At 37.8% G+C, this 24960-nt stretch overlaps 2 protein-coding genes and 1 long non-coding RNA gene across 3 annotated transcripts in view; 1 reads left to right on the forward strand and 2 right to left on the reverse strand.

Moving 5' to 3' along the window:
* LOC134800058 (putative metabolite transport protein HI_1104) lies at positions 1-23325 on the forward strand. Its single transcript, XM_063772514.1, has 9 exons — positions 1-127; positions 4382-4511; positions 14849-14992; positions 15281-15563; positions 17371-17593; positions 19639-19777; positions 20520-20659; positions 20764-20961; positions 21332-23325. The coding sequence occupies exons 1-9, from the start codon at positions 19-21 to the stop codon at positions 21505-21507; spliced, it is 1542 nt and encodes a 513-aa protein (XP_063628584.1). The 5' UTR covers positions 1-18; the 3' UTR covers positions 21508-23325.
* Positions 1718-24960, reverse strand: part of LOC134800119 (uncharacterized) — a 66960-nt gene continuing 43717 nt past the window's right edge. The window contains exon 2 of the long non-coding RNA XR_010145503.1: positions 1718-1838. This is a non-coding gene — a long non-coding RNA (uncharacterized LOC134800119). The remainder of the gene's footprint in view (positions 1839-24960) is intronic.
* The window catches only part of LOC134800097 (uncharacterized), a 6020-nt gene continuing 3392 nt past the window's right edge, over positions 22333-24960 (reverse strand). The window contains exons 3-4 of the mRNA XM_063772572.1: positions 23978-24138; positions 22333-23487 (exon numbers count right to left, since the gene is read on the reverse strand). Of these exons, the coding sequence (XP_063628642.1) occupies positions 23348-23487; positions 23978-24138 (301 nt within the window). The 3' untranslated portion in view covers positions 22333-23347. The remainder of the gene's footprint in view (positions 23488-23977; positions 24139-24960) is intronic.

The following is a 24960-nucleotide window of genomic DNA, read 5'->3' on the forward strand; positions in this document are numbered from 1 at the left end:
TGTTGTTTCAGATTGAAAATGTTTCACGGCGGTATTTGGGCGAAGCTCCGTCCGTACTACAAGTGGTACGTGCTGGGGCTGGTGTCCGTAGGCTACATACTTGGAGAGCTCGGACATTACCTTATCGGTAAGTCAACAACATCCGACATACGAAAACATTATTGCCCAAGCTGAAACGACGACTTTCGCTAACGCTCGGTCGACTACAAACGGGACTCTTAAACTCAGAATAAATAATAGTACACTCTCTAACAAAACGCGTCTGTCTGATACGATCAGGACAGATGGCGCTAGGTGGCGACAGCGCCACGCGCGGCTTATGGCCAGCCACCAAAATTGGTGTGGAACGGATGTACTTGTAGCTACCTGTTGCAAAGCGACGAAATCGCGGAGTGAGCCACGCCTGCTCTTAAAGCATTCTTAAAGTCTCAGTGCTTAGTCAAGGTCATATTTTAGTACCCAATTAAGCCTACGGTCATGTATCTTAATTAAATTAGTGTATAAATTTTAATTTACTTCCCACAGTGTTTTAGATTAAGTAATTATTTATTTTGGAATTGCGTATCAAGTCAATGGATTGGACACTTCCTTATGTTTAGTTAAATGATTTTATATGGCTTATATTGGCATAAATATTACAGTTAAAAGATTATTTGATGACATTATTGAAAACATTAATTAGAATATATTTCAATAATTGCCTAGGTATATCAAACGTAAGTGGAACAAATCTACTTCCGCATTTTTGTGCCTAAACATAAAATGATTGATAATATACATAATTAAATACACAGTGCAAAAAATGAAATGTTAATTTTTTTTTTTTAACTTTATCTAAGTACCCATTTTTCCAAACCCAACATGCATTGCGTTTAACTGCAATTGCCACCACCCGTTTTACACCCAGACGATCTCTAGGAAAAATATTACCTAAGTAGGTAACTATGCATAACACATCACGTTAATTTCTAAATTCATACATTTCGTACATCTCCGTGAAAAGTGAAAGCTCTCGTCTCGTCTGACAAGTTGTGGTGTTGCGTCACACACGCTCGTATGTTTGTTTACATACAGCACGTGACTAGAGAGCTGCGGTCACACGACTGGGTTAGCCGAGAAATGTTAGAAGTTCATAATTAATTCATAGTATAGGGACCGTGCGCATTGGAGGGTCTGCCATCTTGTGGCCTGAATCGGAAACATATGTGCACATGTACATTGCCAAAGCAAGTGCTACCATCTACCGTTCTCGTGGTTACGTTTCCTTGTGCATAGTAGGTTCTGCCATCTTGGGGCTGCAAGCATGAACGACACATTTACGCCTCACGTCAAAAATCTGACGGCTCCTATGCTGCCCCCTATAGTTCATGCACGGGGCCTGCCTAGGTATCGCTAGAGCTATGTTGTTGAATTGGCCTTGTGCGATCTTTAACTCCCTTATTCATAAATGCGCTACAAACCTAAATTAGCTTATATCGTTTCTCTTTATCTGTCATTTTGACGTATGTCTTTGTAAATAAATAAATATTTTTTTTTTCTGAATTTACATACAATATATATACAGTGGTACTACTAAACGAAATTAATAACTAGCTTAAATCTAAAATAGGCCCTTGAGGCATTGTACCAAGGATGCTGGCGGCATTTCCTTGCTGTATCGCAATGCTGATACGTTGTGCGAGGTAGCCGCCAGCTCTTCGGTCAAGAGTTATAAATATTATAATAGGACATTATTACACAAATTGACTAAGTCCCACGGTAAGCTCAATAAGGCTTGTGTTGTGGGTACTTAGATAACGAGATATATAATATATACATATTTATAAATACTTAAATACCTACATAGAAAACACCCATGACTAAGGAACAAATAGCTGTGTTCATCACACAAATAAATGACCGGGATTCGAACCCACTAGGCCAGACCGGTCGTCAAGAAAGGGAAAACAGGCGTGGCTCACTCCACGATTTCGTCGCTTTGCAAGCTACAAGTACATCCGTCCCACGCCAATTTTAGTGGCTAGCCATAAGCTGCGCGTGGCGCTGTCGCCACCTAGCGGTCATATCTGTCCTAATCGTAACAAACGCGTTTTGTTAGAGAGTGAATCTTCTGTACCTAGTAGTATTATTTATTCTGTGATAAACTGATAAAACATAATTTAACTAAATCAGGCGGCTTAGCACGGTCGCGTTTTTATCCCTTGTCACCATGCCTGTCACGTTCAAACAAGTATGTAAGTGCGAAAGGGACGCGCATAGTGATAGTCGATAAAAATGGAACCGTGCTGAGCCCGCAGGCACGTAAAGTTTTATGAATAAGGGGGTAAATCTATAACTGGCGTCCCATTCAGCTTAAACAATTTGTTACGGTATTGATATTATTTTGATACGACCTTGAAAATCGCTCGCGCTGATCGGTGCATGCGCAATGAAGTGAAAGTCGTCATTTGTTCCTGAGTTATGGAGGTTTTCTATGTATAGCAGATTGCCCCATAATATTTATTAATTTATTTTATTTCTCGTTTAATGTTTAATTAAATACGCCGTACGATTAAATTATTTATTGGTATAGGAGGAGACTCTGAAGTTCAAATTGATTAACATGACTGTGATAATTATTCTAGTACTTATGTTCTCTAGCAATTTTTGTGTTCTTTGAAGCTGTGTAGGCTGGCGGATATGTTTTTATTGGCAATAAAAAATGACAGGTGCTCATTACTTTAATACCGGTTTATTTACTTAAGGGCCCTGCCTACCATAGCTAGCATATTGTCATACAGCCATCCATTGACCATATCAGAGTCACGGACACAATTTTATAAAGTAAAAACGCGGTTCTTAAGAAAATCCTTCAAACCTCAAAACAAAAAATATTTTTCCAAAACGGTCCAGCAGTCGCTTCGGCATTTATCGAAATAAATCTAAAAAAAAATTTATACCTCGGTTAAAAAGTAAATCTGTACCTGAGCTTTTATTCTTTACCGAACTACGAAAGTCGTATAATTCCATCTCCAATAAGTTTGCACCAAACAGCTCGATTACATAGTAAATTAAGACATAGATATAATAACATCTACGAACTTTTAAGATATACATCAACCGATTATATCACACGTGTAATAACATAACGCAACACAGAAGCACCTATCATTCTCTGACACGAGCTCGCCATTAAATAACTTTTTGCTTTCCAACCTCGACATTGAACGTCCTCGAACCCAGTAATTAAACAAAAAGCACGCAATGTTCCGCTTTTTGCCCGATTTAATGATTTACTTATTTCGGCAATCATTAACATGTATTGTAAAAAGTTGGAATTCGCGACTGAAGTCTTGTCATTGTTGATGTAAATAGTTAAAACTACCGTGAAGTTGGAAACTAAGTTTTTGTGAGATATCAGTTTTGGGTAATGTACCTACCTACTCGTAATATCATTTAAGTAACTAATATAGTGGTATCTGCCTTTTTGCCACGTGTCATTTAGTAAGCTTAATACGCTCGGCAAACTTGCGCACAAAAAATTTGCGCGTGCACTAGTTTTAGTCTGACTTTCCAACCAAGAGGGAAAACTGCCCTAATATGATTATCCACCAAAAAGACTGGTGGAATTCTTTCACTAGTCTTTTCGAAGGAAAGTTCCGAAAATATTCGTTGCACGGGCCGTCGGTACGAACTTGCGTCCCCCGTTGATATCGGTAGAAGTCACATATGTCTTACCGCTAGGCTACCAACGCTTATCGGTGCTGACAGATGTGATTCCACCCATAGTCTTCTTAGTAACCGCAATTTGTCCGAATAAAAAGTAATTTTAAATAAAATAACTATAGTTTAATACTTATGACTAGAAAATTACCTACAAGCGCTGGTGGCCTAGCGGTAAGAACGTGCGACTGTCAATCCGGAGGTCGCGGGTTCAAAGTTTCAAACCCCGGCTCGACCAATGAGTTTTTCGGAACTTATGTACGAAATATCATTTGATATTTACCAGTGGCTCTTCGGTGAAGGAAAACATCGTGAGGAAACCGGCCTAATCCCAATAAGGCCTAGTTTCCCCTCTGGGTTGGAAGGTCAGATGGTAGTCGCTTTCGTAAAAACTAGTGCCTACGTCAAATCATGGGATTAGTTGTCAAGCGGTCCCCAGGCTCCCATGAGCCGTGGCAAAATGCCGGGACAACGCGAGGAAGAAGAAGAGACTAGAAAATTCTACCTACGAGTACTGTTGTCTTAGTCTTATAAATAACTGTTCTCTAAATGCAATGTTTTTAAATAATAAAGGTGTTTAAACTGTATCTATTATCTCTCCTAACATTTTGCCTCAGTCTCCAGATATTTACGGTATATCTTGTGGATGATGTTAATTACCTATGTATCTTTCCTTCAGGAACCACATCAAAAGTGACAGCAAATGACTTACACTACGGCGACAAGGCGTGCATGCTCAACACTACACACACTCACCTGACATACGCGCAACTACCAGTCATCTGCGAGAAAGTCAACTCCAGTGAAATGTGAGTAATCTAATTCCAACCCAACCCGACCCAAGATGGCCGTAGGAAAGCTACGGATTAAAAGCTGCTAAGACTCATTTTTCAAATAGCCAGCGAACCAATGAATGCAATCATAAATTATTATTTTTTTTTCCATAAATCGGTGCCCCTTAAGGATGACTTCGTGAATCATTCTTTAACCTTTCATACTTATGTAAGTGGTGGTCTTAAATCACGGGTCAAACCTCGGTTATGATTTATAGAGCCAAAAAATCATTCTTGAAAAAACGCGAAATGATGACTAAAAATTTGGTATACACAGACAAGAGGTTAATGGGAGAATGGCATCCTATATGGCCTCTTAGCGCCACTTGCACCATTCACTAACCCGGGATTAACCGGTTAAACCTGGAGTTACCATGGTTACCAGTACAACTTGACACTGGGTTAACGGTTTAACCGGTTAAGCCCGAGTTAGTGGGATGGTGCAAGTGGCGTTAAGGGCCAAACCCGGTTGCACCAAACCGTCTGTCATCGTTAAAGCGTTCGCTAAATTTTTAAACAAAATAACGATGTTAATAAAAATAGTGACAGATATTTATACGCGACATACAGATCTATTATATTCATTATAGGTGCGTATGAGATGTCATTTTACTAATCGGCTAAATAGAAATTGTATGTAGGTGTATGACGTTAGTATTTATATTTGTAAAAACTACAATAAAAATATGGCAGGTCCCGTAAATCTCACGTTTCTACCCATTTTCTGCTATTTAACTTAAGTAAATTGCTAAGTATATCTAAAGTACTGCAAATTCAACAAAAACTAGCCAATAAGGAAACCTTTAAACGTTCCATATAGCCATTGTAAAATTAATTTCATAAATAACTAGTTTCCTATCGCTAGTTATATTTTTTACAGTTTTAGACGGGTTTTTTTCTGCGCTACGGCACAGATTATAATATATAATTCTTACGAGCTACGGCAAAAAAGTAAAGTGCAACGAGTATTGTACCTACCGCGATTTATGCATTCCATACGAAGGTATCCGTAAAATAATTAACAATTTACGGTAAGTAGTTTTCCTTTATTAGACTCAGAATAAGCTTGGCAGAAAATGGAAATAGAGAGAACCCGAGAAAAAATATCGTTGGCTAATAAATATAATGACAAAAAAAAATAAGCGTACATTCGGAAATTGAATTATAAGCTTGGCAGAAATTCGAAATAGAGGAAAACCAATGAGAAATAGAATAGAATACATTTATTTACGTCTAATCATGGTTGGTTACATATTTAAGAGAAAAGGAAAAGAAACGGACGGAAAGGACTCCCACTGAGCGTACCTAATACCACGGCATGATTTTCAGTTGGTGGTTCATATAAGTTTATAAACTATAACAAGTTTCACTCAATAATACCTACGTCAAGTGCTGCAATGATTGTACATCGTCTCCCTGAAACTGCAAGCATTCGCTGAATCATTTGCCACAATTAATATGAATTGATGTTCAGAGCAACCGCTGCTATGTTACGATCCTTAGATTATAATCAATTGGGCCAATGCCATAGGTTTTATTGCTTATGAAGCTTCAAGGGGGGTAATATGGTGTGACCGTAGATTAAGACAAATATTCCGTCGTATACTTAAAGGTTCATTTTATGTGTAACGTGTTTTAACTGCAGGAAGACAATGGTAAACTTAATTAAGAATTTATTGACATCTAAATCTAGAATCCATACGTAGAAGTTAAAACCAAAACCATTTCTAGGGTTTCACTGGGGACTCCACTGTCCGTCTGTTCGTCTGTCTGTACTCTGTCACCAGGCTGTATCTCATTCAAGTTTTCACAGATGATGACTTACATATTTCTGTTGCCGCTACAACAAATACTAAAAAGTACGGAACCCTCGGTGGGCGAGTCCGTCTCGCACTTGTCCGGTTTTTTTACAATTTGTGACCAATTGTTTCTTTAAACCATTTATTTTTAAAACAATACAAGATATAAAGAGTTTTTTTAGTAATCGCTCAGCATTTAAAATCGGCAAAAAAGAGCAAAAAAATAACTAGATAAAAAATAATTACGTATTTCATAATATCTAATAAGCCTTTAAGTACCGATTCCTAAGGATAACAAAAAACTCTACAAAATGGCGACAAGGACATACTGTCACAGTTATTATCTAATCCGGTTTAAGAACTGCAAAAAACTAGGAAGTACTGCGCTGTTACATAATTGATGTTATACACCGTGTTTTTATTGAATTCCGTTAACTTCGGGGTAGGTTAAGTACGTTTAAAAAACCTAAATGGCATAAGTAGTTAATTTTCAAAAAGAAAAAAACCGGCCAAGTGCGAGTCGGACTCGCGTTCCAAGGGTTCCGTATATTACACAATTTTTAACAATCAGTGCCGTATTAAGATATTTTGATGCCCTAAGCATTTCTAGGTGCCCCCTCTCCCTAGGGTCATCAATATTACATTGATTTTTTGGTAAATTGAGATAAGTTCATTGCCGCATTACAGCTGAGAATGGAAATCAGTCACATCATTTTATCACGAAAATTGACAGTGCCGCAGCAGTAATGTTGCAACAGAGTACCTAATGCTGTTGCAGTCGCCACCCGAATGTCACCTTTATCATAGCGTAGAAAGTAATAGAAACGCGAGCGAAGCGAGCGCGGAAATTTTTCGATATAAAAACGCAATATGAGAGACAGTTGTACATTTTTACTTTTAGTATGGAAATCAGTCACATCATTTTATCACGGAAGTTGACAGTACTGCAGCAGTAACGTTGCAACAGAGTAATGTTGCTGCAGTCGCCACCCGAATGTCACCTTTATCTTACCTTATAATTATAAAGTAATTGAAAACGCGAGCGAAGCGAGCGCGAAAATTTTTCGATATAAAAACGCAATTTTAGTTTTAGTCCCAACCAGGCGCGAATCCAGGATTTCATACAGAGAAGGGATGGGACAGTTTTCTATCAGCCTAGCTTCGCATAGGGCTCGATATTTAAGGGTCTCAGCGAGGTTGTTTTCATGCATAAAATATGCAAGAAAGCAGAGCTTGGAATTGAATTGGCGAAGTGTGAGAAAGGCAGTAGGCCCAGCTGCGAAAGAGGAAAGCTTGGATTTGGATCCACGCCCAAGTGTAATTAAGGCAGAAGATCAACTTTGCCGTAAGGCAGAAGGCCTCGCATAAGACCTAACGCCGAACCGCAAAAGAGTGGGTTGAAATCGAATCTATGCATGTAATCACGACTCTTCTACTGCTACCGATTGTTTCCCAAAGAATTACGCGCCATTATTTTTGCAAATTAGCTTTTGGACAGCAAAAAAAATCGTGTGGTAAAAACGATGTGTCTGTCCCTAATTTTAAAAGTTGTTCACCTTTTTCAACCTGGCATTTTGGTGCCCTCCCTGAACGTGGTGCCGTAAGCACGTGCTTGTTTTGCTTATTGGTTACAAAGTCTTTATTAATTCAACCATTAAAGTCGACGAGTACAAAAAACTTTAAGCTAGCTCTCAATTTAACATTTTTTTTAAACATTATTTTTAATTTGACCTTACAATTACTCGTAAGTAGGTAAGACCGTTAAATATTTAAAATGATTATCTTATCAGAAAATTATCACCAATTACTCTAAGAAAACTACTACTCTAAGTAATCCGGCACTGTTAACAATGTATTTTTTATGTGAAACGTGAGTGAAATCTCTTTAAAAAATCCGTAGGGGTCGGATTAAAAACTGTAATTAAGTCCGACTCACGCTTGACTGTACATTTCTAATAGGTTTTCCTGTCATCTATAGGTATAGACCTATTTTATGTATTTTTTTCAAAATTTTAGACCTAGTAGTTTCGGAGATAAGGGGGGGGAATGGTCATTTTTTGCCTATTTTCTTGAATAACTTCTAAACTGTTGATTCGAAAATTATAAAAAAAAATTATTTGAAATCCTTACAATAAGCTCTTTCATTTGATATGTAACATGATATAGTTTGAAAAAAATTATTTTTTCATTTTTTTATTTACCCCCCAAAAGTGGCCCCCATGTTTAAAATTCATTTGTTTACGTTACATGTCCGTATTCGGGTCACAAACTTACATATGTGTACCAAATTTCAACTTGATTGGTCCAGTAGTTCCGGAGAAAATCGGCTGTGACAGACGGACAGACAGACAGACAGACAGACAGACAGACAGACGCACGAGTGATCCTATAAGGGTTCCGTTTTTTCCTTTTGAGGTACGGAACCCTAAAAATATTAAAACAAAGTAATTAAATGTTGGATATAGCGTTGTTGTAACACGGGCATTATATTTAATTTAACTCTTCCAAAAAATTTAAAACTGTGACATATTTATGACACTAGCTGTGCCCGCGGCTCCGCCCGCGTGGAATTCGGTCTGTGTCAGTAAGCGGCTAATTTCTAATCCTAATTTCTCTCCCTCTTCCCTGGAGGCGAAATTTTTTCGGTATAAATAGGCAATTTGATAGACAGTTGTACATTTTTATTTTTAGTATGGAAATCAGTCACATAATTTTATCACGAAAATTGACAGTGCTGCAGCAGTAACGTTGCAACAGAGTAATGCTGCTGCAGTCGCTATATATTAGAAAGTGATTAAAAAGGCAAGCGAAGCGAGCGCGAAAATTTTTCGATATTAAAACGCAATTTGATAGACAGTTGTACATTTTTACTTTTAGTATGGAAATCAGTCACATCATTTTATCACGAAAATTGACAGTGCTGCAGCAGTAACGTTGCAACAGAGTAATGCTGCAGCAGTCGCTATATATTAGAAAGTGATTAAAAACGCGAGCGAAGCGAGCGCGAAAATTTTTCGATATTAAATCGCAATTTGATAGACAGTTGTACATTTTTACTTTTAGTATGGAAATCAGTCACATCATTTTATCACGAAAATTGACAGTGCTGCAGCAGTAACGTTGCAACAGAGTAATGCTGCTGCAGTCGCTATATATTAGAAAGTGATTAAAAACGCGAGCGAAGCGAGCGCGAAAATATTTCGATATAAAAACGCAATTTGATAGACAGTTGTACATTTTTACTTTTAGTATGGAAATGAGTCACATCATTTTATCACGAAAATTGACAGTGCTACAGCAATAACGTTGTAACAGAGTAATGCTGCTGCAGTCGCCATATCTTAGAAAGTTATTGAAAAAGCGAGCGAAGCGAGCGCAAAAATTTTTCGATATAAAAACGCAATTTGATAGACAGTTGTACATTTTTACTTTTAGTATGGAAATCAGTCACATCATTTTATCACGAAAATTGACAGTGCTACAGCAGCAACGTTGCAACAGAGTAATGCTGCTGCAGTCGCCATCTCTTAGAAAGTAATAGAAAACACGAGCGAAGCGAGCGCGAAAATTTTTCGATATAAAAACCCAATTTGATAGACAGTTAGACAGTTGTACATTTTTACTTTTAGTATGGAAGTCAGTCACATCATTTTATCACGAAAATTGACAGTGCTGCAGCAGCAACATTGCAACAGAGTAATGCTGCTGCAGTCGCCATATCTTAGAAAGTTATTGAAAACGCGAGCGAAGCGAGCGCAAACATTTTTCGATATATTATTAATTTATTAAATCAACGTAATTATTCAATTATTTTGACAGTGCTGCAGCAGCAACGTTGCAACAGAGTAATGCTGCTGCAGTCGCCATATCTTAGAAAATTATTGAAAACGCGAACGAAGCGAGCGCGAACATTTTTCGATATATTATTAATTTATTAAATCAACATAATTATTCAATTATTTTTGTTGATATCCGTGTCTTCTAAACTTAGAGTTAATTTGGCAAAATCTTTTGCTCGGTGGCTCATTCATGTCACAACGTATTAAATTCAGCTCCATCTGTTAGTTTACCTGGGTACTCAGTAGTGGTAGCACATATTTGAAAAAAGTTTGCCCCTCCTTCCTAAGTAGCGCCATAAGATTCAGGGGCAAACTTAAGTCAATCGAGTGTTGTGGCTACCCCCCCTTTTAGGGGTTGAATTTTTATAGCCTATAACCTGGCCGGGGATTTTCTCGACAGATTAGTAAAGTTTTCATCAAAATCCGTTCAGCCGTTTTCACGTGATGCGCGTTCAAATAAACAGACAAACAGATAAACAGATAAACAGACAAACAGACAAAAATTCTAAAAACTTTTGGAACGTGTTCTGTTATCGATTCTAAGTATCCCCAGCCAACTTTTTTTCAAATATCTTCCATGTACAGACTTTCGACCGTCTTCAGCTTTATTATATGTATAGATTTTGAACATCGATCGTCCGAGATAGTACTTACGTTTAGTAGAAAATGTATAAGCTCGTACTATTAAACACTAATCAATATGTAAACAGGCAAGTGTACAAGCTCGTGGGGGCCTTTCCAGATAAAATTTAATTATTGATTATCTCCAAAATGGAGTTAATTAGAATACCTACCGGTGTCTTTGAGAAAGTGGCTAAATTTAAGTTCAGGAATGCACCCTTGAAATAAACGGAAATAAAAAAAACATGCACGGTGTATTTATTTAAGCATGGCTTTAGATTGCCAATTATGACACGAAAATATTTTCAGACCCATTGCTTTCAGACGTAAAATTAATATTTTACATATTTTTTATTGAACTAAAGTACATAATATTTAAAGTGGTTTCCATACACTCAAGAGTTATAATACACGAAATTATTAAATAAGAGGTAATATGTTATAAAAATCCCCACACAAACAAAATTCTCAAACACAACAACAATAATTTCCTCTGAATCGCTCAATCTTAATCGATATTGCCGTTAAGTAATTAAATAATCAATCTAATGCACAGACAATACTTCTACCTTATCATATATAAATTGTTTAACCAGTGAAGAAATCTCTACTTAGGTAACGTCATTGACTCACATTTGACTCAACGTCTTGTCCGAGTGAGCCATGTATCATTATAGGTATTAAAAAAAATTAAACAAACAATTTGTACATTTTCGGGTAGTTATAACATTTATAGGTTAACCAACCAAATACGAAACCGCCTGGATCAGTCACTGAACGACCTGGACGCGTAGCCAAGATGCCAATCGCTTACGCTCCGTAGCGATCGAAACGCAACTGTCACTGTTGCACTAATATGGAAGAGTGATAGAGAGACATAAAGCTTTTCGTTGTCGAAGCGATAGCGATTGTAACCTTGGCTAGGCCGGCTGACTTTAACCTACATTTTGATCATGTAATATTTTCATCTACCCTCAACTGGCTTAAGGTGTCATTTGGGGGTAGATTTTGTTTACTTTTATTTAAATACCTAAAGATATAGAGTACACGAGGCTATAACATTTATGATGACATTGCCACACTTTGTCGTTGCAAATGTCATGCAGAGTTACCTTCCCACAATTCCCGTGTAGTCGTTTTTAACCTCTTTACACTTCTATAGTTTTCTAGTTCGTTGGTTTGGATGTTTTCTGTGTATATAAGTATTTATTTAAATATATATGTATAGGTATATCATCGACTAGGTTATACAACACAAGTTATCTTTTTAATGTTTGACGATCCTTTTGTGAAATTCTTAGTGTTAAATTTGATATGTATAATAATCCAATTTTATTATGGAATAATATTAACATCAATAAATTGCTCTGATAATTAGATTAAGATTAATTACGATTCATAAGAGCTTGTTGCTAGGCCGACATGAATAAAGTATATTTTTGAATTTGAATTTGACAAGCCTTCAGACGAAAGGGGACAACCGCGCCTTTTCATACAAGCGTATAGTCCTTATTTTCCTGTCTGGATTTCTGCCTAAGTAGGTTGATTTGTGTAGATTCTCCCATAGTCAAGGTTTATTTATGAATGACTTCATTTTTGTCTTACCGACATGCCAGTCAATGGTGCAAGTGATAAATTTGCAATTTTCTCAAGACTAGGAAACTCGTGACGTGTAACCATTAATTAGTATTGCATTCTGTAAACACCATGTCATTAAAATGTCGACAATCAATTGACATCGTGCAAATACGGCCAAGGGTTTAATTATTTTTACACGCTTTTAAATTAAATAAGTACGCCTAATCATTCGCTTATTTATTATAAATCCTTAAATAAGTACGCCTAATCATTAGGCGTATTATATATAATATATATATATACAGGTTGACCTTAGCCGTTGGACAAACCCTGAAATCCCACGTAGGGTTACTTCTCAGAAATGCTCTAACAGTAATATTTTTTTAATTAGAACAAAAGATAAAAAAATGAATTATCTAACAAAAGTTATTTCCAATAATCGGCAACAAAAAGAAACATACTGTATTAATCATTGGCAGTGCATTTGACAATATGTTCGAAAATGTGCGGCAATGATGACATTTGTCAAAAGTCAGAATCTTATTAATGTCATAAATAAAAACCGGGCAAGTGCGAGTCGGACTCGCGCACGAAGGGTTCCGTACCATAATGCAAAAAAAAACGAAAAAAAAAGCAAAAAAAAAAAAAACGGTCACCCATCCAAGTACTGACCACTCCCGACGTTGCTTAACTTTGGTCAAAAATCACGTTTGTTGTATGGGAGCCCCATTTAAATCTTTATTTTATTCTGTTTTTAGTATTTGTTGTTATAGCGGCAACAGAAATACATTATCTGTGAAAATTTCAACTGTCTAGCTATCACGGTTCGTGAGATACAGCCTGGTGACAGACAGACGGACGGACGGACGGACGGACGGACAGCGAAGTCTTAGTAATAGGGTCCCGTTTTACCCTTTGGGTACGGAACCCTAAAAAGATAATCAAAACGGTGGAAGAAGGTTTCATACTATTTATTACCTCAGGAGCTACTACACATACAGGTTGCTCCAAAGTAAAAAAATCGTAATTTGTTAATTTCTTCGTAACCGCTACACCGATTGTTATGATACTTTGTATACTGGTTCTAAATACCCTAATGCATATGTCCTTTTCGGCTTTGTCCAATATATGTGTATGTAAGATTTAGGCCCTAATCCATTGCAAAATATATGGAAATTTAATGCAATCTAAAATAAGTATCTAGAATACAAAATAAGTTTGGTAAGGACAATGTGGTGAAGACGGTCTATGAGGTAGTAAGACCGTCTATAAGCTAGTTCGTCGCTTTTAACATTTGCATTTGTACACATACTACCTACTCCATATACAGAAGGTCGATAGAGCAGAAGAAGCGAAGCTCGTACTTTCTGACTGTCTGAGCGAAGCACATATTCAAAATACGACAGTTCTAGTCCTATGACGGTCTTCCCAATCAAAAATTTTAAATGACGGTCTTCTCCACATAGACCTTATGCATTCTCAATGCCAAGGGGCTATTCATAAATTACGTCATTTCAAATTAGGGGGGGTAATGAAGTAGGAGGAAATGGGGTCATTTGAAGCATGATTTTTGGATGATTATAGGGGTGGGGGGGGGGGGGGGGTCAAAAATCGTCAAAAATCGATGACGTAATTTATGGACAGCCCCCAAGTCGCTACCAACTTTGCGGAGACGGACTTTAATTAACCTTGATTTAAACTTTCACGATTTTTACTCATTATTATTGACTAAAACGGGACTTAATCGCATAAAATCAAGTATTTAATTTACCTCCAACGTTTAGTTCGAAACTCGCTCGGCTAGAAAAGTGGCTATTAAAGTTGACATCAACATCTTAGGGCTTGTGCACAAATCACGCGAGGTCCGATAGGAGGGGGGGTCACGAAAAAATCACGATAGATCACGTTGGGGGAGGGGGGGTATAAGGAAACCTCACGTGTATTTTTCTACAGTGAACGAAACTAAGAAAAAACACCTACCACATGAGTAGATACTTTTTTTCGGTTACGTTAAACAGAAATCTTCACTCTGCACTTCAAAATAGCGAGTCAATTTAACGAAAATAGAAAAATAAACAAGATTTTCTATATACCTACAATACTATTTATCTTAAAATTAGGTCGAATGAAAAAAATTCAAAAAAATACACGTGAGGTTGTTTTAGCCAAAAACCTCACCAAATATCACCAAGGGGGAGAGGGGGATCAAAAAGTAGCCGAAAACACCTCGCGTGATTTGTGCACAACCCCTTAGATGATAAACTTAGAATAAATTTAAAACTGGAAAAATTACTGTCTTGGGTGAGATTTGAACTCACGGCCTCTGGATCGATACTCCAGCGCACTGCCATCTGAGCCACCAAGACCTCATCCATAGATGATGTCAAATTTAGGCAGTCTTCTCCGAGACCGCAGGGACAACGCCGAAATGTCGGAGGTAAATTTAAAATTTATTAACCTTATACCTATTTTGCAGATGCGAGTCCCTAACCCTGAACGGCACGAGGTACTGCGATTGGGGCTACAACGGGCTGGGGATAGACTACCAGGTGCTGGCTGGCCCGGCGTTCATGGCAGTCTTCACTGTGGTCGGCGTCATTATTGGATTCATCGCCGATAAGTATGTCTTACTTGTCAGTCTGTTTAAAACCTTAGAATTTGTTATTTAATTTTTACAACAACAGAGCAAAGTTTGATATTACCTCGAGTGCTTATTTTGAGTCCCGTGGAAGCGAAAGATTCTATAATTTAGAATATTGAGCGTAGTAAGGGACACAAAAACAGTGAGAATATACATATTAGAAGGAATTCTCTAATTCCTCCATCAACCTGGTTATATTCTGCTTCAAAATAATGGAAGGATATTGTGGTATTGTTTGCTTAATACATTTATTTTTATTCTTCTCAGGTACAACCGCGCAAAAATCCTTTCCTACTGCACACTAGTCTTCGTCATCGCCATAATCCTGATGGGGGCCGTCAAGGAATACTGGCACCTGGTAGTCCTCAGGATGATCATGGCCGCCGGCGAGTCAGGATGTAACCCTCTGGCCACTGGCATCCTGACTGATATGTTTCCGGAACACCAGAGGGCGCTGGTGCTATCGATCTTCAACTGGGGGATCTATGGGGGGTACGGTATTGCTTTCCCTGTTGGGAGGTATATACCTGAGTTGAATGCTTGGGGATTGGTGAGTTGAACTTTACTAGAATCGGAACAAGTGAATTCTGCACAAACTTTGCAATGGCAAAGTTACCATAAACCTTCTACTAAAATAATTTGTTTTACAAGGGGGCAAAGTTGTTGATTAACCTATCTTGCTAAATTAGCATCAGGTATCAATATTAAATATTGATACCCGAGCAAGGGAAAGATTCCAAAATTGAGTATAAGCGTAGCGAGTGGTTCGAAAAGTGGAATCTTAAGCGTAGCGAGGGTTTCAAGGCGCGAGGGTTAAACAAATTTTGCCCCCGAGTGAAACACAGAATTTTTCACGCATTCAAAATAGGTACTAACTGTAAAATATCAAACAAAATCACACGAAATCCATTGGAAATAAATGTTATTAAATATTTACGATTCAAAATCATCATTTGAAACTGAATTTTACCAGCCCACATAAGGAAACTACTCAATATTTGCATTTGATTATTTCACCAGCTGGTGTGGTGAAAAGTTTATTAAGGCCCTTCCACACTTTTTCCTTCCAAAGTTCGTGTAGAGTTAGCTTGCGCCAACTCTAAGCTTGTATCTAACTAAGGTAAGGTGTATTCGGGTAATACCGAATGTCGGATAATTCCGAAATTCAGATGAAAATCACCCTTAATTCCATGATAATAAAAGTCTCTTTTCGGAATTATCCGACAGTTTTCGACATTCGAAATTACCCGAGTAAACCTTATCTAGTATAGTTAACTTTTGTACCTATCATAACGTGTAATGTAATGAGCTAGATTGAGCCCAAACTAGTACTTATGGTAATTTTATTCACGTTTTGAATATGGCCGATCAATACGTTCAGTCATTTATTACAGAATTAACCTGATTAAAAGTTAGATATTAAATGATAACGTCATACTTAAACATTATTCAATCGCTTGCGTACTTTATAGTTACTGCATATATAGTTAGTTATTTTTCCATCACAATATTATTATTTAAGGATTATTTAAAAGTCAAAATAACCTAAAGGCCTCTACAAAGTCTACATATACTTCATCGATAATAGGCTAGAGGACAAATTTCATTTACGATATCAATCGATCAGGTTTGTTTTTAGGATCAAATGTCTATATGGGACCCATTGCAATAAAGCAATACAAAAGTCAGAAATGATAGTAAAAGTCTGACAATCGTACTTCACTCGCGAAATGCCTCTAACAAAACGAAAAGTGACCGTGACGTCAAGGTCACTGAGAGTCCATCTTGAAGTATGGACTGTATGGAAAAAACAAGATAATTGCGTTTTTGTCGGTGAAATATTGCGTTTATGTACATAGTTGCTATACAATCTTTTTTTGAATAAAATTTAAGGAATCGAATGGTATCCTTACTTATTTCCTTCTTGGAAGTTAAAAAAAAACTAAAATTTTGGAACTTTCAGGTCCTGTATTTTTGTATTATTTCCATATATTATTTTAATATCCACATTATTGTGATAAATTGCTCATTAGCTATCTATTTTACTAGGTTTTGTTATAAAATTCAACATGTGTCATCATCCCTTGTGTAACATTGCGGCATTTGATGTAGCGAACATAAAAAACCCAAGATTATCACATGATTTTTCGCCCGCGCCATCGTCCTGATTTTTACTTTCCGATTGGCGTTTTTCAATAAACGATTGGCATTTTATGTTTATGTCTTGTTTAGCTACTCGGGCTCCGTTCTATAAACTTTCCTGGGTAAAATAGGTCATTTCACGCTCACGTTCTACAATCTATTTCGTTATTCTTCAGTACATTTGCAAGACAATAATACCCATTTACCCTCAACAGAGCTGGCGAGTATGCTACTACGGAGCCGGCATCGTCGGCATCGTCCTCACGATCCTCACCTTCATGACTCTTCGTGAGCCGGAGCGCACCACCATCGGGGAGGAGGGGGGCAAGGCGGAGAATATGGAGGCGGGGAAGAAACAGCCCCAGATCACCATCTGGCACGTCATTACTCAGCCGAGGATCATATTGCTGTGTATTGCGGCTTCTATCAGACATTGCGGTGAGTTTTATACCTATCACAAACTCTTCTCTTCTTCCTCGCGTTATTCCGTCATTTTTGCCACGGCTCAGGGGAGCCTGGGGTTCGCTTGACAATGACAACTAATCCCAAGAATTGACGTAGGCACTAGTTTTTACGAAAGCGACTGCCATCTGACCTTCCAACCCAGAGGGGAAACTAGGCCTTATTGGGATTAGTCCTGTTCCCTCACGATGTTTTCCTTCACCGAAAAGCTAATGGTAAATATCTAATGATATTTCGTACATAAGTTCCGAAAAACTCATTGGTACGAGCGGGGTTTGAACCCGCGACCTCCGGATTGAAAGTCGCACGCTCTTACCGTTAGGCCACCAGTGCTTCTCATATACCTACTGATAACCGATTATGTGGTTTGCTCGAACGCAGCCCTACGGTAGGTGTCAGTGGTGACACTAGGACTGGCGCGACCCGGACTGTCAGAAGAGCATCGCCCGCCATTACTGCGTCGGAGTGTGATTTACTTGAAGCTACGCCTGTTTTCCGAGTTTTATGTATTAAATCCTTTATTTAATGATGTATGGTGTTTTCTCTCTTAACACTACCTATCACAAACATGAGGTTAATATAGATTGAAATAGATGTCTTATACGAAAGAAAAAGTGACCAAGCCCTCCAGTGGGCTGGGCCGTAATTAATGAGAAAGGCGGCTGGTACTTACTACATGACCTGGGGCCTAGGGGGCCAAGACTGGTCCAAGGCTAGTTCTATTAAGAATCAAAAGAGAAACAAGTCCAAACTGTAGGTTTAATTAAAGTATAGGTAATAATAGCTACCTGTTTTTGACGCAGTAGCAATTTTCTATCAATAAATCAATCGAAGTAGCTCTCAAAACAACAATCGAACATGACGAACAAGAAAACATAATACCTAGAAACATGCCTAGGAGACACGATTAAGAAGCCCTATTACAACCAATCCCTAATGAACCTTAAGCCAAACTTTATAAGATTCAATATCGAGTGGCCTATGAAAAAAGCCTCATTCATAAATGTATACTAAAATCTACATAAATTTAAACCCATTAAGGTTGGTTTTTGCAAAGGAAGTATAAAATAGTTCTGCCTGTCACCCGTATCCTGCCAGTCACGGCTCTGACGTCTTGTCACAAAATGCAAGGCCAAATTAGTGGTCCCGAAGCATTCAAAAATATTTCTTATACCGTTCTAATAAAGTACAAGGCTTGGTGTTTAATAAGGCTTCCGTAAAAGAAAATTGAGTTGTAATTAATTCGCCGGACAAAAAGACGGAAATTGATACGAGTACCTACACGTTATTTTTGGCACAATAGAGACGAGTTAAAGTTAACATTCAGCCAATTAATAGGGTAAAATAGAACATAATAGTAGGAACTGCGTATCTGATTCCTATTTTTAACCGACTGCCACAGGCGGATTATTAAATGTACATTATTTGAGTGTACTGTGTAAATAGTTATGTGGCTTTGCCTGTCACAAATGTCAAATTGTATGTATACACGGTATCGCTTTTAGTACTAAGTGTACCCCAACTTAAGTAGGTACCCATGTCGCCATAAGTACTTGCTATACTTGTAACCTGTATCTAAAAGTGGTTGCTTATGTTTGAGCACCGACTGTGACTGAACGAATCAAACGAAGGCCCCTAAGAGCTGCCCAAGGTCACTTCATGTATGTTAAGCGAATATTAATGGTTTTCTGAAAAATAATCGACAGGTGCCATAGTAAAATAGTGATCAGGAGAGCAAAATCTGTCATACATGGGGGTCAGCTTTTAAAGTCCTGTGTTTGACCTTCGTTTGACCCGAACTGAATGCGTCAGCCCTGTATATAAATTATCAGAGATATGTAGCATCTATACCTACACCTTACTGCATTTTGTAACTGTCGAGAGGGACGCTGTAACACATGACATCCGATGGAGATATATATCCATCTTACTTCTACATATTGATGCATCCCTTTCAGGAAGGTGTAAAAGCTTTTAACCCCTGACCTGATGTTTTTGTAACTTATGAATTTTTTTCGCAGGCGGTATGTGCTTCGCATACAACGCTGACTTGTACTACCGGGACTACTTCCCCGACGTGGACCTGGGCTGGTGGCTGTTCGCCGTAACCGTCGGCATCGGTTCCGTTGGCGTTGTCGTTGGCGGCGTCGTGTCTGACAAGTAAGTTTATAGTCCGGTTGACAAACTATCAGATGGGCTACAACATTTAACATAAGCCAGATGGGCTTGTGGTTCACTCTTTGGCGCGACTCCTTCTATACCATCCCACGTCAAACTTGTAGAGAACTTCATGCTTCCCTTTCATGAAAACAGGGAGTTCATTCCACAGCTGGTGCGCTGGGGGAAGGATATTTCAACCCGCACAGTGAGATACTATTTAGGTGCCAGGGTGCAGGGTGTGTAGATAGACCTGCCAACGACGGCGAGTGATGCGGTGGTAGAAAGCAAACTTCAAAGTTCAAATGTAGTGTACTTAATATCCTTATGTAGAGCACTTTGGGGGGAACTAAGGTATATAAATTCCTAAATGAGGACTGACCTGCCCACGGCGAGGGATGCGGTGATAGAAAGGAGCCAGCTACTGAAGTCACTGACTTGTACGAGCACAACTTGTACTACCTATTGTGATTGTCAAAGAGCATAGTATAATCACTACGTGTGATTGTGACTATTCTGACGTGTGGGCTGTTTGTCACTAGTTCAGCTGTCATTATTCTTTCTCATTATTTCTTTTTCTGTGGTGTGATTATTGGTTATGATTACCTTGTAGCCAGCCTTCTCCTCATATAATGTGAACCTGCCCCTCGCTTTGTCAGCGCGAGATCAGATAATGCATGGACCTCGTGCTCAAACTGTATAAACTTGTGATTAATGAAAATAATGAATAACTAACTTATTCCAGATTCGTGGCTAAGCTGGGCGTCCGCTCCCGTGTGCTCGTGCTGGCTCTATCACAGCTGATCGCCACTTTACCCGCCTTCGGCTCAGTAGTCTTCGGACCTCTGTGGGCCATGATCACCCTCGCTCTCTCTTACTTCTTTGGTAAGTTTGCGGTTCTGTTATGTTCCAAAGTGAGCTATAGACACAGTACATTCGGACAACATTCATTAACTAAACACATTTCTAACTAATACGTTCATTTCCAGCTGAGATGTGGTTCGGCATCGTTTTCGCGATCCTCGTGGAGATCGTGCCGCTTTCCGTCCGTTCCACCACCGTTGGCGTGTTCCTGTTCGTCATGAACAACGTGGGAGGGAACCTTCCCATCCTGGTGGACCCTGTCGCCAAGGCTATTGGCTACAGAGAGGCTATTATGATCTTCTACGCCGGCTTCTACGGAATCAGTAAGTCTTCCACTTGGTTTAATGTATTTGTAAAGTATATATCCTTAGCTATGGGGCCTTACCTGATGTAAGGAGTGAAGCGTGAGTGGTATCGATTTTCCTCAAATTTCTAAAATATGACGTTCATTATGATACTTCCACATGTTGTCACAAAGTCGGTGATGATGAGTTGTTTTGGTCTGAAACTCGTTTTTGGCATCAGTAATATCAAAATAAATATACTCTGTCAAGCCATTTCCATCAGTAGAAAATGCGGCAATTTTAAAAATTAAGGCGCGATTGTTTATCGTCCCATAGAAAATTTTTCTTCTGTTCTGACAAACTGGTTTGACCGCCTCTAACTAACCACCATTCTTTTTTTTTTCAACAGGCTGTATCCTCTTCTTCCTGACTATGTTCTTCATGGACGGCCCAGTGAAGGCCCAGGAGCCCGCACAGCTCAGCCCGACAGCCAAACCCATAGGCTTAGACAACAGAGCGTATAGCCACGACGAACTACCCGCGCGAAACGGAACGCGCCACGCACACGATTCTAGCAAATTGTAGTTCATCTGTGGTAATTCTTGGTGTCCATGCCTAAAGTGGATACGATAAAGAACCTTGTAGTTTGTCTGTGGTAATTCTCGATGTTTATCTATGCCTAAAGTGGACGCGGGAAAGAACCTTAAATGCATGTACTTAAGGTTCGATTTTGTTGTAAAGTTAATATCAATTCAGAAGTACCTATCGATTTTTATAGGACTTAGACAAAAGGCGAACTACCAGTTTTTTCATGGCTATGCCTGAAATGTATCGTACGAGTAAGTGCCTTATGAGCATGTGCTTAAGATATAATTTTGTCTGCTGTGTTATCTACTATAAGGTTGATATTCGTTTAGAAGAGATGTTTTTGAGAGGCTGATGAATGATGATCCAATTTGTTTAATAGTTTGGTTAAGTGGAATACACGGAGAATGCATTTTGAATCTCGTCATATAACGAACGTGTCATGTAGTGACAACGATAGCTTTTAAGAGATGACTAGAATCTCTAGAATGTGTCATTTATCTCTTTCTACCACATAAATGCATCCAATAGATTTGCCAACGTTTTAAATATAGTCTGGTAAACTAATTTGTCAGTAACAAAAGGCATGAAATAGGCTACTTTCTTACTAGTCAAATCAGCTTCTTTTTAGAACTGTCAAAACTATTTGCTAATATGAAATTTATATGAAAATGAGTAGAGTGACGTCACGGTCAACTCACCTACTTTTTATATTTCAATCCCATTTATTAAATAGAAAAAGTGTTTAAAATAACTGCTATCTATGTTTTTCTAATAATTATCTGGTGCTTTATTTCGCGCACAGTGGGAAATAATTTATTTTAAGTAGGTAGAGGAAATATGCCAATTAGATTTTTTATGAGAATTCTACCGTTCGGTTTGGAGTCAATTTTTTTCCTTTTTCCTGACAAAATTGGTTTTGCCGACCCTTACTTAATTTACAAAGAAACAATGTTTCCTCAGATTTGTGTCTAGATTAAGTGACATGTGAAGTTGAACGTGTGACCAAGCTCTTGCCTAAAACCATACGCCATAGATGTAGTTGTTGATGTTGAAGAATGAAGATTGTCATTAGGTTATGATACTAAAGTTGTTTTTCGTTTGACATTATTTGTCAAGCACCATGATTACTTTGGGACGGACTTGTGGTATTAATACATTTGATATTCTTCTTTAAAATAATTATAATAAGGTTTACATTACCAGCAACATACTTTTGAGTATATTGAGCAATTTTATACTTTTTCTTTTAACGTAGAAAATTTAAATGAAGAATAAAACCATTTGTCTGACAAATTACAATTTCTCGAGTCTAAATAATTTAAGCTATTCAAAAGTGAATGGCATCAATGTTGCCAGTTAAAAGAAAAATTGTAACCTGTACAGACGTTCACTGTCCGTGCCCCGTGTATGGGTCACTGGAAGCCTCTATTACAGAGCCGTAAGGTTGACAGTTCAGATTGGGACAGTGAATGTGTAAATCGAAGTAATCATGGTGTACTATAGGGCTCTAGATTATAAAGCTACAGGTTACCTTTTTTCTTTTAACTGGCAACATTGATGCCATTCACTTTTGAATAGCTTAAATGATTTAGACTTGAAAAATTGTAATTTGTAACTAAATATAATTAGCCCTAAACATGAAAGTAACATAATCGTACCTAATTTATTTTACAAAAAAAAGAAAAATTACTCAGAACATTAGTTATTGTAATGTAAAAAAAGAAGCAGTTGCTATTGTGATACTGACTTTTGTACATATTTATTTTGTTAATTACTAAGTATAATTATTGTAAATAGAAATAAAAATTTAATTTACTCATTTGTTTTATTTTGGGAACTATTCAATAGCAGATAAAACTTTGCTGTTTTTTTGGGACTTGTATTTGTATAGTTTTTCTTTTCGTCTGGATTTCCAGCATTTTGTTTCTTCTTTGGATAAAACATACTCGCCTGTTACTGCCACTGCTGCTATTTTGTCTGAAAATATTAAAAAATAATCGTCAGAAATTAATAAAATAATAAATTGCCAACTTTAAGAATGCCAAAATTACATGAAACTTGGTACATATAAACATATCCGTAATAATGTACAGGGTGGCTAGAAAATAACTGCATTCCCGTTGCCAGGGAGGTTTTGGGATTATACTGAGCAACTTGTACTATGTGATCTACCCCGAAAATAGAAAATAGACCAGCCAAAATGAATGAAACAGGTAATTTTTTTTTCGCGATTTCGATTTCAGGGCTGGTCATAAATGCGAAAGTGTGTCTGTCTCTTACCTCGTTACGCTTAAACCGCCAAACCAATTTGGACAACATTTGGTATGGAGATAATTTGCGCCCCGAGATAGGACATAGGATAGTTTTTATTAATCATCAATATCATCATTCCACGCAGATGAAGTCGCGGGCAGAAGCTAAAATTCATAACAGCAATATTATCAGTTCAAATGCAAATAAACCGTACCATTCTCATCTATGTGTTCTTCTTCACGCCGCCGCTTCTGTTTCATCATTTTCCTAGACTGTGCATTGTGTGTCTCAGTATATGTGTCCACCGCAGCCTCCGGTGAGAGGTAGTCTATAGAGTCTGAGAACAGTTTCACTCCACCTTTGATCTTACGTTTCCTGGAAACATATTGATAAATTTTGAATCTCTACTAAATGTTACTCGAACGTAAATCTGTCTCTCTGTCTGTTACCTCTTCAAAGGACCACGGACCTAAAGTATGGAAAATGTGGTTTCAGTTAAATATCTTGAGATTTTGATATGTTATAGATTTCAGAGTCCTGAACAAAAGTCTCTAGGGGTGCTACCACTGTTTCCGAGTCTATAACATATCAAAATCTCAAGATATTTAACTGAAACCATAGAGTTATATATTTGACAGAGGGAATGTCACTTAAGACAAACTGTGACACTGCAATGGCGGACGGTTTGAAAGTGTGCGTGTAGACGAGTGATACCATGTAACACAAATTCATATTCATATTCATTATTCATATTCATTTAATGGTGAAACAATTATTTTCAATATCGTCCTTGTTTTCAAATATTGTTTAAAGTAGGACAGTTTTACGTTAGACAATAAAATTGTGTGTACCTAACTGATTTTATAGGTCTTGAAAATGCGCATTACCTGCAAATTACTTTGTGCAAATATTATTTTCAATACCTAATGATATTTAACTTGTAACACATCTGGTTTTAAACAAAAAATAAATATAAGGTAAATGTACTAGTGCTCGACATGTTAATGCCCAATAGATGACACCTTGCTGTCACCTATATTGACAATGGTTTAAGTTTCAAGATGACATGTACTGGACTGGGACCGCGTCGAGCACCATGAGTATGTTTACCTTACATAACAAATAAACGTTAACTATCAAACATTATTCATGTAAACGTCTTTAATCTCCTTATTATCGGGAAATTACCATACCGAC

The sequence above is a fragment of the Cydia splendana genome, chromosome 19 (assembly GCF_910591565.1).
Source record: "Cydia splendana chromosome 19, ilCydSple1.2, whole genome shotgun sequence".
In the NCBI taxonomy this organism is placed as follows: domain Eukaryota; kingdom Metazoa; phylum Arthropoda; class Insecta; order Lepidoptera; family Tortricidae; genus Cydia; species Cydia splendana.